The 17,182-nt window shown below is 43.2% G+C and overlaps 1 protein-coding gene across 21 annotated transcripts in view; it reads right to left on the reverse strand.

Moving 5' to 3' along the window:
- The window catches only part of LPP (LIM domain containing preferred translocation partner in lipoma), a 315,569-nt gene that overhangs the window by 98,995 nt on the left and 199,392 nt on the right, over positions 1–17,182 (reverse strand). For all 21 annotated transcript variants that reach the window (XM_058844348.1, XM_058844351.1, XM_058844340.1 and 18 more), the window contains one exon: positions 14,851–15,525. In XM_058844348.1, coding sequence (XP_058700331.1) covers positions 14,851–15,525 — 675 coding nt within the window. The remainder of the gene's footprint in view (positions 1–14,850; positions 15,526–17,182) is intronic.

Consider the following 17,182-nt stretch of genomic DNA (forward strand, 5'->3'; position numbering starts at 1 on the left):
AATTTCAGGCTTGCTGCATTGTCAGGCTGCCCTAGCCTTATGACTAAGACAAGGTAGGGAATAAACTTACATGCTGTGTGGGCAGTGCTATCCCTTAATAAACAACACAATCAAAGGATTAATTGAGATAATGTTTTACTAAAGGTGGCTGGTGACCGCTGGCTGTCCCCTTTCCCTTGTGCTGTGAAACAAGCAGACAAGGCAGCTGTACTCTGCTGAGCAAACACACACACGCTCAATCCCACCCTGTTTGCTCTGCTCACTGCCCTGTGCCTGTGCATCCCAGCCACAGAGGCAATGTCATGCTGGCACATCACTCAAAAAACATCTGGACTTCAGCTCCTAGGCTTACCAGTGGTGCCCAGCAGCTCCCAGGAGGACACATAGACATGGACCCTTTCCTCAGAGATCCTCTGAGAGCCCCGTGAAGCAGGAACCAAGGAAAACCGAGAGACTCGCTAAAATTTGGATTTGGCGGTTTGGATGGCCTTACACAAAACCCTGCAAACCTCATAGGTGCCATTACAACTTCCTCTTTTCAGGGGAAGCACAGACCACTGCGTGTCAAAACCTCTGGGTTCACTTCCCCCACTTCAACACCACTTTCTCTTTGGACTTGGGCATGTTAATTAACCCAAAGAAGGTTTGGTTTTTGCATCTGCATGATGAGTGCTACCTGTTCAGAGGCATTCTTATGGTCTTTCACTGCATGCACACAGTAATGTCCAGGCTTCTTCCCTTGGGGGAAGATTTAGTGATCCCACCAGAGTTCCTATGAAAGGAGAATGAGCCACCTGAATTGCTCATGCCTGGGACAAGCAGGTTGATGGGGGAAACCAGTGTGAAACAGCTCATCCACAGTAACCCCCAGGGAAAAGGAAGGTAATACAGGGTCCAAGCTGTCAAATCAAGCTGGCAAATTCTTTGATCAAGTGCGCTAAAGGCAGACATTAGGCCACTCAAATACCATGTTTTGGTTAAAAACAACTCAATGCACATTTTCAGCTGAAGGCCGCAGGAGTCACTCCTCAGTGTCAGTACTTTAAACTTCATGAATAGAAGGCACAGAAAAGCAGAAATAATGGATGATGAGCAAACACTGAGGACATGGATAGAACTCTAGACCCAGCTGATATTTGTCTACATACATGTGTATGCATCTGGGTGTTAATACCCCACAACAAACCTCCGACTAAATGTATCTCAGCAATTGACAAATTGCTTCTTTTTGTCAGGTAGGTTTTTGTATTCATTCTTGCAGTCCCACAGCTGATGAGTCCTTATGGTTCTCCCAGCACTCAAATCTCTTGAGCTCCTGCCAATCTAGATCTACCCAGTGACAATCACACAGGTCTGAGGAAAGCCACACACCTTGGCTGAGGAATTGCAATCTCCTGCAATTAAAGTGAAAAATCAGTGTTGGGGAAGAAAGGCATCTGCAGAGCAGCTGAGGCAGATATGAGCTGATATGAAACCATGAGTAATAAACTCTCATCAGCAAAAGCTCAGTGTAGCTGCCTTCCTCATTGTCATCACAGTGCTCTGGACCCTGTATCCTGACCCCTGTATATATTCGTCACTGAGGAGGAGTGAACAGCTGTCTCTTGTGCAGAGCGTAAGAGAAGCAGGAAAAAAACCTCTGTCCAAGAAAAATAGGATGTGAGATTCAGAGAAATCCTTCTGGGAAAGATCAGGAGTAGGGGGCTTGGAAAGAAAGCTTAGGAAGAAATATATCTGTATATATGTAAAAATGGCCCAAGTTTTCAACATTATTTCTGCTTCATAACTGTGAGGATGCACGCTCACAACCAACTCCTTCTGATACCTACGTTTGCTCTCTACCTATACGGCCTACAGTCCTTGCTGATGAGGTTCACAGCACTGGTGGTGTCTATTCAGGAACAGCCCCAATCACTCACAGCCCACTCTGAACGCTATAGCAAACCCCCCCAGAAATGGATGGGTTTCCACCACAGGGTGTCACTTCCTTGAGCTGCTCTGTTACAGCACTCCCCTCTTCTTTACAAGAACTCACACAGGGATATCCTCCTATATGTGAAGTAAAATCTCTGTTTGCTTAGAAACAATGTCTTACAAAAGAAAGTATTGAAGAATGTTAAGGCTGGTAACCAGCAGGGATAAGGTGTTGATTCCCCTAGAGCTAACCATGAAGTCACTGCTGTACCAGAAACAACTTCAATGTGTAATTGTTTTAGGCAGGCAGGAAATAAGAGCACAGAAAAGGTTACGATTTACTCAGTCTCCTAGCTGTTGCTTGAGAACCTCAGATGACAATACTATGTTAGCCTCTGATCTATACTCCCAGCTGTTACTAAATCAACAGAGTTGCTCCAAAGTCAATTACTGCTATAGTGACATCACTCTGGTCCAATATATACACTGCAAAATGAAAACCTGTACATTACAACAGAAGAGCCTTCATAGGATAGATCAAACTCACTGCTAAAATGTTGTTCTATACAGATTCTGAATATGTGCTTCATATATGAGGTGTTGTATCTGCTGTGGCTTTCTTGGATGTCTGCTTGTTTCCATTCCTGGTTTCTCATCTCATTCCAGCAACAGCTGGAATTACTGTACAGAGGTAGTCTGACTCCAGCTGCAACACAGCTCCTTCCATAAATAAGTTTGTTTTAAAGCCTTCTAAAACCAAATGGGGCATAACATGGCCACCAAATGTCTGATGAACCATCCCAGAGTGAAGACCAAAGGAAACTGGTTGAACAATCCTGAACACTGGGCAACAACACTAATCCTCTTCCTCATTTCCCACATTCTTTGCATCTGGTTCCCCATAAAACATGCAGATGCCTCATGAACAGGAAAGCTGAGGATGTCAGTAGTCATGCCTGATCTCACTGGCCTTTCCCCCATGCAGGCAACAAAATAAAACAGAGACTTAAGCCACGGTGAGGCTTAATTAAGCTGTGTATTTCTCTTCTAAGCACACATTCAGCACATGGGAGAGCAGGCCACATTTATCCTAAATCCTACCAAAGCCCTTAGATCCAGACAAGGTCACAGCGCTGCACTGCTCCTCAAGGAATGTATATACCTTACTCTCCTAATGTTGACTTATTCATAAAGCTGTATGACTCGATTAAATTGCTCATTCTCCACCTCTGAGGGAACCTTTTTTATCTGCCTGGAACAGGGCCTTGCTTTCTGTCTGTCACCAAGGGAGGAGAAAGCCATGGGGCTGCTACCCATATGAGCCTGGGTGAGTTACTTTCTCCCTCTGTGAGTCTGGGGAAATGACCATAATGGTAGAATATTACCATAAGCTTTTCAGAGGCTTTGTGAAGAATTTAGTTGAGATTCATAAGAGAGCTCTGACAATATAAAACACTACATAAATACTAAAAGTTAACTGTTTTTAATAGCCACAGATTTAAGAGAGATCTTTCTTTCATTTCCATACAAAGGTGCAGAAATATCCTTCATTTCAAATAACCACTGTGCCTGCTGTGAGAGGCTCTGCACATGATTTTCATTGCCTTTCACACAGAAAATAGGAACACTACTTTGCATTTATAGACTTTAAAACTAATTTTCAGACAATCAAGTCTTGAAACCCCCACTGTGATACAGGAGGTAAACATTATATCTGTTTTAGAGAGGAAACTAAGAAGAAAAAAGGTTAAACCACCAAGTCTAAAGCCAGAAAGGAGACATTTGAGAAATCAGACATGCTAGTAAGGTCTGTCTAGATGCACAATTGCTCACTTGTTCTTCTTACTGAACAGTTAACTCTTCTCCTCTCAAGGTTCTAAACATCAGGGTGCACATGCCATATAGCGAGAGTGGCCACTGATTTTACCTGTATTACCACCATCTTTAATCTGCTGCAGATACTTCTGTTGACCACAGAGTGTGCCTGGAATTGCATGAGACCATTTATTCCATTTTCTAACATGTGTGGCAGTAGAAACTTGTTGACGACTAAAAGTTAACCAAACATTTATTTTTAGAACCCAAGTCCAACGTTAGAGTGTCTGGACTCGTAACTACCCATTTCTCCAACATTAAGCTGAGCTACCACATGAGCAAATTGCTAGAATGATAGTATTTCCAGGGCATATTGAGTCACTGTCCAACATCTAAATTGGGAAATAAAATAATTTCTCAGCAACTGGCAGCACAGCGGGAGGCAAAGCTTGCAGGAACCCTTCTTGTGTTGAAAAATCCAGGTTTTTACTTTAAAACAGGTTCCTCATCACAAAACACAGTGGGTTTTTTTTAATTTCCCAATGATAGAAAAAAAAATTAGGTTCCATGCTACTGAATTCTTGGCATTATCTAGTATTTAGAACAATTACTAAGCATCGCTAGCAGAATTATAATGGTGATAACCAGGGAGCAACAGCAACACCATGGAGACTCAGAAAGAGTTTCCATTTTTCAATCTGATCCATCCTAGAGATGTGCTATGGTCCCTACCCAGAGGTTCTTTCTGACCAGTCCTTGAAGAAAGATGCCTATGAACCTCAACTCTGCCTACAGCAGGAATTCCTAGTCTGAGTGACACTACCTTGGCTTGCTTCCAAAATGGCCCATGGGAATGTTAACGTGAAAGAGTAAAAAAGTCCCTGTGGCAGTGAGTTTTTTGCCTTTTTTCATTTGCATACAATTATTTTTCTCCCTTGGATGTGCAGGCCCCACATAATGAATTTAAGCTTCTGACAAAAGGCTTTCCTAGATCAGGGGAAGTACAGCACAGAAGTAATTTGCTGATGCTTGGGATTTGCACGCTGAAAGCCACAGATCTCCTGTCCAGGACAGTCTCTCTTCTGGAGAGGAGAAGCTGCCTACAGTGCCTCAGTTAATAATTAACTCCTAAATGGAAGCAGAAGGCTTGATGAGGGTGATGAAGGTTTACAACTGCATGTCTTTGTATCCTTTCTAAAAGGAGAAACAGATGTTTCCAAACACCACAAATTTCCATTCCACAAATCTCTTCCTCTGGCTGTTACCTTGGGGCAGTGACTTCCAAATGCTGTATTAAGAAATGAACAAATTAATTGTTTTGCTGGAAGGTTCAAGAGAGAGTCTGGGGCAGAGTCAGAGGTTGAACACATTCCCTCACACAGCAGCTCAGAAGGCAGAAGACAGCATTGGAAAATCCTGTTCTAATACTGCTTTTTTTGCTGGTAATCAGGGTCTCCACGACTGCCAGTTCAATTGGAGAAAAGCCCTGGAAATTCTTCTGCTTTGTCAGCGACATGGTCTCAAGCAAAGCCCTGTCTCATCTGTCAAAGTACAGTCTGGATGCTTTCACTAGCATTAATTTAAATTTCTAAACAAACATCAGACCCTACCAACTTGTGTAATGGTGAAGAAGTTCATTTTATCTGAGATGTTTGGGTTTCCTCCCCTTTTTTGTCTCCCACTTTAAATTGATGCCATCTTGATTTTTTTTAAAAAACGAGGGGGGATTTTTGAGTGTTGCCTGCAGATATGCATTTGTATGCTTTTTCCATCTTTTAACTAACAAACAGGAGGGGAAAAAAAAGTTAATTTTGCTAGCAGCCTGCTGTGATATAAATAAAAATAATAGGTACATTCACAGATTTTGAACTTTTTACAGCTGCCGCTGCAAAAAGCAATTTTAATTTATAACCACGGATTCTTGCAAAACATATAACGAAGACATAATAAAATGGAATGTTTATCCTGTGGCTCCCATTAGACCTCTTCCGTTCGATGGTTGTAACTAATGACTTGTTTTTCCACTTTTGTATTGGAAGCCTTATTATTGGGCTGCACAGAGCATACCTTATTTGATTTCCCTAGCAAGGTCTGCACCTCTTGCTGAAGCCTGCAATTAGATGTTCATGAAGTAATATTAAAAAGCTGCATAATCACATCTCTGGTCAAAAATTAAAAAAAAAAAAAGAAAAAGAAGAAATAAGCCAGTAACAAGCCAGCTCTGTTTGTATAATATTGTACTGAGTACAATAGACTAATGTTCACTCCAGTGCATGTGTCCTTTTGACTAACAACTTCTATCTGACAACCTTTTTTTGGCAACAGAACACACTGTACTTTTTGGATAATTGACTGTGGAATATAATGTTGTTTATTCAAAAGCAGGTCACACAGAACTGAGCTTCTGAACTTACCCTTCTATCTTTCTTATCTGTTTAAATGTATGCTAAATTTCTTTTAATTACACATATGGCTTTAATTGCTGTTCTGTATTTATTCAGTAGAAGGTGACTTGATGGTGAAATGGTACAGAAAGGTGGGTGGGAACCTGAATTCAGATTTGCAAACTGTATTTGGACATATTTATTGGGGAGAAACCTCATGAAGAAACAAACACAAGCACATGTACTCCCAACACCCTCTGGTACCTACGGGGCCATGTTTGCCTGCAGTACAACTGATTTATCTCTCTGTACTGAAAAATCTACTAGAAAGACTCATTCACCACTTGCTCAGTGATCTGGAAATCCTACAGCAGCAAAAGGCCTAATTTTAAGCCTAAGCCTTGGAGGACAAGAACCCTGAGGGAAAGTGATGTAGAAACACGTAAAAGTTGTGAAAAATCTAGATGATGGGAAATGCAGTTGAGAAAATGGGTTCAGGAGAAAGTTTTAACAGCAGTATTCAAATGAGGTCGTGCAAAAAACTGATGTGTTTCTAATGCATGTTTTTGGGATGCAGCCTGTGGAAAGAGAGGTCACAAGTAAATATTGCATAATAGGAAGGGGAAAGGATTTTGATGCAGCAAGGAACAGAAAAGCAGCCTTCTAAAACAAGCTGGAGGAGGAGATGCAGGGCACCTTTCTGATGCTGATCATCAGATCAGGAAAACACAGTTGTCTCCTGAATCTTTGAGTCTGCAAGATACACATGAAACAGAGGTTTACAAGAATATAAACATTGCAGGGCACTTTCTCACGGAGATTTCTTCTGTTGGCCAACTTGGACTGCAAAACAAAACCCACCAGGCTTCCTGGTGACAGCCTAGAAGGAATCCCCCAGTGGGATATACACAGCAGGTATATCCCTGTCCACTTAGGTAAATTTTCTCCATTGAAAAATTGTGAGTTTTCACTTTAAGCTCTACTGCAGCAACAACAGAAAAGAAGGTGATTCATTTAATGAACAATCAGCTCTCACAAAGCTGGTGGAAACCTCTGAAAAAAAGATTCTTCAGGTGTTGGTAGAGTCTAACTAGGCAATAATAGGATGAAAATTATGATAGCTAATCTGCTGTATATTATAGCTGAGGTGTGGTTCCATTTTACTGATGACTAAACTAACCCGAATTAACCAGGTTAAGTTACAGCCGACTCATTTCAGGAAATTTTGTTTGTTTGTTTAGAAAAATATTTAATTGGGAGGACGAGTGATACTCATCTAGTAAGAATAATTCATCTGTCTGTGCTGTTGCTAAACCACACTGTGGAAAATCCTTGCTAATGCTACATTGATCAGCTAACACACAGCAGCTCCACTCTTCTAATTTGTTTTGTGTAGCTGACTTTAGATGGCCCATTTCAATCTGGACTATTTTGAGGAGCCATGTGAAACTAAGCCACTGCCCTATTAGTGTGGGTAAAGAGACATATGAATATTACTCTGCTACAAGTAAGATGTAGTCCATCTGATATTTTTTCAGCAGAGAGAATATACTGCATCTGGAACAAAGAAGGAAATGTGACTGGAAAGTTTAGAGCCCTTAAATTAATTCCCTAGACAAAAAGTTGAGGCATCATACTCATAATATCATGTTATGTAACTTGCTGTGGAGCCAGGCAGCTACTAAGTGAAATAGTATGAGTTATAAAAACAAAATATTGTTGTGAAAACAATTTTACAGCTTTATAATTCACTATTATTTTCATTTAAGAACAAAACTGTCAGTGTAATTGCAGATTCTGTTTGCCTTGCAGGAGTTCTTTCAGCCTATGACAGGAAACCTCTTCCTTTTTTTTTAACTTTTTTTTTTTTTTCCCCCCAATGGCTGCTATTAATGCTATTAAATTTACTGTATTATGTTTCTTTATAGTTATTCAGAGATAAATCTTAACAGGAAGCCCATTATGTGGAGGCCAAAGTTAGTTTAACACCAGAACATTTATGATCAGTAAATGTAACCATATATTAGCAACTGCTTCATACCATTATTCTTGGATGAAACAAATATTGTATCAGCAAACGTTATAGACTACTTTGTAATCTTTACAACTGAATATCTATTTTTGGTTGGATCCTACACGGCTGGCACTGCTCACTGTACACCATCATAGTTTTCTAACCTGCCTGCTCATTCAAGTACTAGGCTCAAGAACCTATCTAGGCACAACCATTCCTATCCACGGAAAAATGATTCACCCTTTAAACTGTGCTCAGCCCCCCACACAAAGAGGTGCTTCAGTAACAAATCGTTATTATTTTATGTGTATGTGTGCCATTAAAAACTGGATTAAGACTGCAAATATGCTTCAGAGAAGTCAGTGGGAAAACTATCCAAATATAGGAAGATCCACTCCAAATGACATGGCCAAAGTAGGACATCACCCAAGGCATCATCTATGCTGTCCCTATGTTGTGAGCATAGTGACGTCTCTTAACACTGGCATTACCATCAGGTCATAAGCCTGAAGAGTTTCACACCAACTGGGCAGCCAGAGACCTTCTCACCTGAACCAGAAGAGCCGCCAAATGACACCAGGATGCTCCATGTCTCTTTTTTTCTGCCCAACTCTCCTATTTGGTACCTGACCTTGGACAAGTTTCTTTACCCATTCAGGTTCTGGCTTCATTGCAATAAACTTGACAATGACCCAGGGGTTATCTGACAGAAGAACAAACTTCCTCACACACTCTGGTGCTTTGGCTTTGAAAGAATTACAATGTGATTGGACTCTAGTGTATTTTAAAATGGAAGGAATCAACTCCTCCAGTAATCAGCAGCACCACCACACACAATAGCCAGAGTCTGCCAGCAAATTAAGTGGCACTCACTTCTATGGGTGTTGCTTTCTGTACTGAAAGCTGTAAACCAGTAGCAAGGTCAACCATCCTTGTCTCATCACACTAGAGACCAGGCTGCCCCTTAGAGACACAAGCTCAGGCAGCCCCAGGGCTTGGGCAAGCCCCACTGCCTGGGAACCAGCCACCCTTTCTGTCTGATGCTATATAAGTATACACTCACTGCATCTTATGACCTCAGACCCAAAATTCTTATGTTAGCCTGTAACACAGTCTGGCAGGATCTTTCAAGGTAGACACTTGGTTATCAAGAGTTAACCAGCACAGAAACAGAGCCCTTGATTAACTTCAAGGTTGCCCCATGCCTTATCATGTGTGGAGGCATTGTCCCCAGCTTATTTTAAGAAGGAGCAAGAAAGAACATCCAGGTATTATGCCAAAAGCCTCTTTCTCAATTATTCCTCTTATATTTCTAACCCATTGTGGCTGACTAAAGGCTAAAGCTGCAAAAGCTGCATCCTGAAGCTGTAAATTTAAGTTGGTTTTTCAGTATATGCTGACCTGACTTACTCCTGTAACTGCACGCTCTCTGTTATCTTTAACTTCAAGGTAATTGTTTGGCAACTCTTTGTTTCACTATTTCAGGAAAACAATTCAAATATATGATTCCTAAGAGAAAAAACTGATTAATTGCTCTGTCATCAGCTGGTTCCTGCTAGTATATGGAGTTCTTAAATAATAAAAATATAATACAAAGAACAAAGAGTAAAGTTCTCAAATGAACATGTTAAACACATTTTGAGACAAGAATCGGGCTCTTTCAAAAGTCTAAGGTATAAACCAGACTGTGTCAGATTCCTGCAGTCGGGATAAGGACACCATTCTAAAAACACCTCTTTGCATCTCTTGCCAGCACCTATTCACCTGAAAAAACCCACAAAGATTTTCATGCAGAGATTTATAATAACTTGAAAAGGAAAACATCATTCTCAATGTCATAGTACCACAAGTCCTGAGCTTCTCATCTTATTGTTACACACAACTGCTTTCTTTCCCCTCCTCCTCATTTTAACAGAAGCAACAGTATTTAATTTAATCCACCCAGAAGCAATGACAGAGTCAGCAGCTGATATACAGCTAGTGCTGGTTAGAACTCTGAATTACTGTTTTGTGAAGAATGTCAACATTTTGACATTTTTTGCTATTCTCAGGGTAGAAAGGAACTGCATATTCATCTGAAAATTTTGAAATGTCACACTGAACTCGCAAATTCAACTCTGAATTTCAGAATTTCACCTTCTATTTCATTTTACATTAGCTTTCAGCCTTTTTTAATTCATTAAATGCCAAAGTAGAATATTTTAAATCAATCTCTTTAATTTTACTTTGTTTTGCTTTATTTGAGCATATTAAAATGGGAAGCCACTGTCCCACACTGATAGAAAAGCAACTTAAATCATAATTTTACACTGTCTCCAAATTCCATCCATTGAAAATTTTTTGATACGTGACTTTTGTGAAGAAGACACTTGGGTGAAGACATAAAATTTTGGGTGAGGAGACACTCTGGCGGAGGCAAGCAATGCAAAGCAAGCTGCCTGCCTTTCTCCACAAGTCAAAAGCAACACTGGGAAGGAATAAATCCCTGTGACAGCAGGAGGGAATCTGGCAGACCGCTTTTATTCATCTGCAGAGAAGGAAAAATTTCTAGTCACTGAATTAACAGCAAACAGCAAGAGAATTAGTCTGAGTTCAAACACAAGTGCTGGAGGTATCTCCTTTATGTGAGTGATAGCAGACTGCAAAAATTATTAAACCAGTACAGAGAGGTGCACCAGTCACAGTGAAGGGCACTGGTGAGCACACGTTTCTGAGGCAAAGATGAAACTTCCAAGCAAATGTCTCCATCACAGGTATTAAATCAGTGGAAAAACTGACAAAAGCTGTGTAAAATGAGAAAACAGCAAGCTGTCACAGTCCTTTTTGGGCACTGCAAGCTGCATGAGACCATGTTAGGGCTGGGTGCAGCAGGCAGCAAAGAAATCATCTCCAGCAGTGCGGAAACCACGCGGTGGCTGAGGTCCGCTAGTCACGAGCGGCCACCACCAGCCAAACCATGCCACAAGCATGAGCTGCCTCATTAAATCCCCCTGTTTACAGTTGTCTCCCCACTTTTCATGGTGCTCACATGGAAAGGTGTGCAAAACGGAAGGGCTGTCTGAAGAGGAGGCCATGCTCCATATGATGCCTCTATAGGTGTGAATGGGGACGATGGGACCCAGGGCTGACCAGCTTAAGGAACTGGGACACTTGTGCCATGTCTGGGAGAACAGACACAGCTACCAAAGGGACATTGCTCCCTTTGTCCCTTCAACAAATCTGCAGCAAAGGAACGTGGATTTGGATACTGTACTAAATCAGAGCGACAAGACACTTCTGTCCTCACCAAATTGGTAAATTGCTCTCAAGAGATCAATGTTTTTGCTAAGATTTCCACCATTTTGGACCAGAACCACAAAGCTCAAATGGCTTCAGTGGTAGCTAGTCTAGATGTTGAAAACATGAAGGTCCCTTTAGGAGGGACTATGCTTCCCAAAGTCTATGAGTAGAATTAGGAGATTAACAGATCTAAGAAGATCAGATCTCCCAGAGCCACCCCTCAAATACACCAGGATATACATCAGGTCCGCTCATACAAATCCATTTGGGAGATATGATAGTGTCTCAAAAATGCTCAAACGTGACCAAAAACAGTGAAAGGACCCAGACCTATTTGGAGATACGAGAACTACACAAGGGTTTTCATTGTCTTAACCAGTCCAGCACAGAAACATTTGGTGATGAGCTGGTTGGTGGTGGGAATTTACCAGTCCTGCTTTGGCCACAGGGCAAAGTTCTGGGAATACTCCACGTCAGAAACCGGCTTTGTCATATGTCGACTATGGACATCTTGGTGCCAGAAATGAGTGTACCTAATGAGCCACACTGGCCTTGTGCCCTCTCCCTTTGGGAGAGGAGAAGTTAAGAGAGAGGCTCCAGATTTTGACTTGGTCTGAGCAGGCACAGGAAGAGCAGGAGAGGAGCCAAATGGTTTCATGAGAACTCTGCTGCTACTCCTACAGAAGTCCCCACCACCCACCATCCAGAAGAGAAAGCTCCTGAGGTTTTTTGGCTGTTGAAGCACATATAGGTTTAAATGAGGACATGCACTCCACCAGATCATTTCCTAACTAGGACTTGGGCACTAATGCTAGACAGGGTGCTGCGAAAGACTAAAATGCCCAGAGGCTTCACATGCATGACTCCCACTCCTCAAGTGCCCCAAAGACAGAATGCAACACGGAATTGTGTGTGAGTAAAACTCATTGTTTTCAGAAGGCTTTAAGAACCAGTACAGATTATTTGCTGTTCCCATACCAATCCAGATTTATTTTGGATCAGCAGCGACTTCAACTTGATTAGTACACAGCAAAAAAAAAAGCAGAGCCACAGTGTCATAAACCTCTTCCTAGCCAGAATGTCAAATATATACCTTTTTTTTACCCTTTAAAAACACAAAACAAATTTAATGAAAAAATTTTGCCTCTCACAATGATAGATCATGGTATATGTTAGAATTAAGGACCATGAACTTTTAATCTGAGATAGATTTGCTACAACATCCTTAATAATTTGCACACAAACTGTGCTTAAGATTAGGCGTGCACTTTTCTGAATACATTTAGAAATTGTTTGATATTTAAAAATCATTCCCTAACAAGAAGAAAAATTCCTAAAGGTCACCTTACATTTTATGTGATATGTATTAATGTTTCTTACCTTGTTTCCTTAACTGAAGGAAAGCTTTCAACCTTGAAAAGGCAAAATACAAGCAAATGCAGAATTATGTGTGTGTGTGTGTGTGTGTAGGAAAAGACATTAAAATCCACATGATAGCCAAATCAAACTACAGTGACAACTCTCCCTAACAGATATTTGGCTCTAACACAGGCTTTTTTTCCCCCTTTCAAATAAAATAATTCCCAAAGTTGATTTTATGAATGAGTTATTCTGCAAAGGAAGAGAACAGCATGTGGTAAGGCTGGACAACAATGCTTTAAAGGCAATGCCTGCCACCAATATGTTACAGAAGACAAGTGTAGACTCAAAACTGAAATAGGTAAGAAAACAGCTATTCAGCAGGTTGGAAGAGAAAGAAAGTTTCTGGAGGGATTTATCATCAAGCAGATGATAGTCTGTTCTGCAGAAGAACTGAAATTATTTTTTACAGAGATACTTATGAAGTATTTTTGCATGTGAATTTGTAAATGCCACGTGCACACACACCAACATGGATATATAAATATATATAGGCATACATGAAACCCCAAACTTGAGCTAAATTAAACTGTCCTTCCAGCTTTGTAATGCAAATGAGACTAACAGGCTTGTGCTGTTTGTGGTTCGAGATGATTTGCGTTTCCATAGAGATGCTGACTGAACCACAGTTTTAAAATTTTTTATATATATAAACCTACTTGTATCTATAAAAGTCTAAATATGGATCTGCTGTACCTCAGCATTTCCTCAGTGACTCCACTGGAACCACAACAATTTACACCAGTTAAGGCTATGTGCAAATTTTGTGTCTTTCACTACTTTTCAGTTTAAGCTCTGTACCAAGTACCTGCAGAGCTGAGAGTTTATTGCTTCTCTCCCTGCTTCAAAGCTTCTTGTTAATAAAGGGGAAGAAAAGAGAAAAAGCAGTTTCTTAGCTGCTAGTAGATAATATTTCAAGGACTTCTGTAATTTCTTGCCCTCTAAACTGTGAGAAACATCTTTGTCTTTCAAAGTTCCCACTGCCAGGAAACCTGGAATTCAGGGAAGACCATCTGTGTGCTGTTAGAGAAGGAAATGATAAGGGGACAGGCTTTCTGTTATGTATCAGAAGCTTTTTCCCCTTTCTCTGTGAGCACCTACAAACTCAAGAGCACGGATATGCTCAGATACGCCAAGGTGGGTCTGGGCAGCAGTACCGTCATTATCTCCCTGCCCCATCCTTTGTGGAACCTCAGCTCATCATACATAACAAGGGCCCCACAAAGCTAAAACACCTCTGTCCTCCCAGAGCCACAACAGAGACGGCCACCACCAGAAATAACAAAATCTAGGCAGGATCAGCTTGGGCAGAGAAACCAGGCAGACCAACTTTAACCTTCTGTTTCAAACTGACTTCACTTTGTGAGGTCCAGGCACTTGTTGAAGTGGATGGGGGCCACCTGATGTACCAACGTTGGAGAGGAAAACCAGAGCCAAGCTCTGTGGGCACTCAATTCCATGTGGTTTCAGTGATAAGTGATCTTTGAACAGTGACACACCAGAGGACAACCTCTGCAATCACTCTGAACCACAATCAAAACCAGCCTCTCGTGTGCCTCCCATCTGCCTGAGGACAGGGAGGATAAACTGTTGAACCAGAGATGTCCACAAGCTCATGAAGCAGCTCATATCCAACCTCTCACTTCATCTTGGGAGTGCCCAGAATAAATGCTCCAGTTCAGCAACGCCTTATGGAGGCATAGCCAGAGAGCTCCTTGGGCAACAGCACGTCACAGGGACAAAGCCTCCCTTCCCTCCCTCCCATGGGCTGACATCATGCTTCCACATGTAACACCATCTCACCATTGGAGGTTGATGGTTTTTCTAAGCCCCTGCAGAGGCTCTTTTCAAACCAGATGACAGTTCCCTATTTCCAGATTTTAAGAAGCCATATGTAGGGAGACCTGCCCCACAACTCTGATAGCACCGCCTTAACCCCCATCAGCATCCAGGGAGTGTCCCAGGCCACGTTCAGCCATGTGGCATTGTCTCCCAGGAATGCCAGTGACCACTGGCATCTCTTACCTTCTGCTGCAGGGTGGGCACCTGCGGGGCCAGCACCGGGTCGGTGATGTAGGTCTTCTTCGTGCCCGGTGGCTGGTAGAGCCCAGGGGGAGCCTGGCCCATGGCATTACTCGCAGGGTACGCCGGCTCGGCCTTCCAGGAGCTCTGTGGCATGTAGGGCGCTTCGGAGCCGTTCCTGCCGCCGTACCCCCCGTAGTAGGGGTCCTGGTAGCGGCCCTGCGGAGGCGCGTACCCGTAGGCGGGCTCGGCGGGCCGGCCGGGCGGAGGGCCGTAGCCGTAGTTGGGCCCGTGGGGCTGTGGCGCTCCGTACTGAGGGGCGGCGGGCTGGCGGGACGGCGCGGTGGCATAGGGCTGGCCGGGCCCCAGGCTGCCATAGTGGCCGGGCTGCGGGCTGGGCGGCTGGTAGTGAGGGCTGGGCTGCGCCGTCCTCACCTGCACATTGAAGGCCGGGCGGCTCGGCGTGGAGGCCGTGGCATAGGAGGCCGGCACCGGCTGCGGCTTCAGGGTGCCCACGGGAGTGACCGGGATGGGCGCTGGCTGCCCCGGGCCCTTGGCAGTGGACTTCTTGGTGGCGGTGAGGGGAGGCTGGTTGGGGATGATCATCCGCTTGTGGCCAGTGACAGGAGTGGACACGGATGGGGTGGTGGCAGCAGAGCTGCTTGAGGTCCCAGAGCCCTGGAGAGCAAGGAGAGAGACACAGGGTCAGCAGGAGGGGTCACTCGGGCACTGGGGTGGAAATGGGGGTTTACAGAAATATCTGTGCAGCAGTTCAAACTGCTTAGGAAAGCAGAAATAACTTAGGGCAATGCGTTATAGGATGGTAACAGCAACCTTCCCCTGCTCTGACAGAACAGGGACGGCACCACAGCAGCCAGGCAGAACTGCCATGCATGGCATTTCATCTCTCCTTGGAGGCTTCTCCTCCGCCTCCAAACAAACAAACAAATTAAAAAATGATACATGCAAAAAAGAAAATAAAAGGGAGACTCACTAGAGGATAATTAGGGAAAACCCCATGCGTTCCTGTGAAAATGAGGCCGTTTTGAGAGAGAAAGAAAATAAGATTATAGTCTCTATGGAGACATGAAATCCCTTGGGTCCCTAGAGCACTAGTAGGGTTCTGCCCCAATACAGGAGCTCCTTTAACTGTGCAGGAGGCAGAAGATTGGGGTAGCCTGCAAGCAGGTCCCAGGCTGTAAGAATGAACTCCGATCAAAGCAAGTCACTGAGTTGTTCCTACCCTGGCTGTGCTGGTTGAAAACCTGGAGTGACCCCAGAAAAGTTAAATGCTACACCTGCTTCATTAAAGGACAGAAAGCGGGTCAGGATTTCCAAGAGCTTCAGAAGTCAGCTCCTACCATGGCAGCCATGTCACCCTGCACCACTGCCCCAGGCACAGCAATGCTGGGGCAGCCAGAGAAGAGGATCACAGCAAATGCTGTCGCTTCCTGCAATTTGGGCAGGGAATGAAGCTTTGGTGCAGTGACGCCGTCTAATAGGCATCGTACATCCTTCAGTCTAATGTACTTGTTTATCTGGCTTACCTTGCAATTAAATGTTCAAAAATACCAGTGTGAAAAGACATCTTTGTTAAAGAGCTAACAATGTGAAATAGTTTCTGAAGAACACTGACAAAGACTCCTTATGTCTTTTCACTAAATCAGAGAAGAGCAAACTTGAATCTCTAGAGTTCAGGATTCGGTAAAATTTCTTGCTTCTCTATTTTCCTTTATTCTATAAGAGTACCTGAATTTTATGCCTTCTACAGAGAAGTGCATTAAAGTGAAGACATGCAGTTTGACAGCACTTAACACCATAGTTATATGAAGTTATATCTCATTCAAACCTCCTGTAACAGGCTTGATCTCACCCATGATCTGTTTGATAATTGTCAAGTTCACAGCAGCCCAAAGGCAGACCAGCTCAGCCTTCAGCCATACTTATATGCACTCCAAGGCATGTACCACCTTTAAATGACCAACCTTGTATTTGTCCCCAAGTACTCCTGCTTTATGCAGGCACCCTGACCTCCACCTACTGCTCCACCACCCTCTTGCTGGGGAGGGCATGGTGAGGACTCTTGGGGACATGCACATGCTGTACTGGGGCCAGAGAAATCCTGTGCCTGGTCAGCAGGTGGCGGCAATTAATTGCTGCCAAACCACCCAGAGGGGGCTGGGGGAACTTCAGCCACCCTGAGCCTCCAAGGGTTTCAAACTCATCCTCTGCATGGTGTGGGAGAAACTCATCCTCTGTACAAGGAGGCTGTGTCCCCCAACATTTGGTAACCACCTCATACAAAGAAAAAGAAGATAAGTGCAAGCCACTCAGC

The sequence above is a fragment of the Poecile atricapillus genome, chromosome 8 (assembly GCF_030490865.1).
Source record: "Poecile atricapillus isolate bPoeAtr1 chromosome 8, bPoeAtr1.hap1, whole genome shotgun sequence".
NCBI lineage: Eukaryota > Metazoa > Chordata > Aves > Passeriformes > Paridae > Poecile > Poecile atricapillus.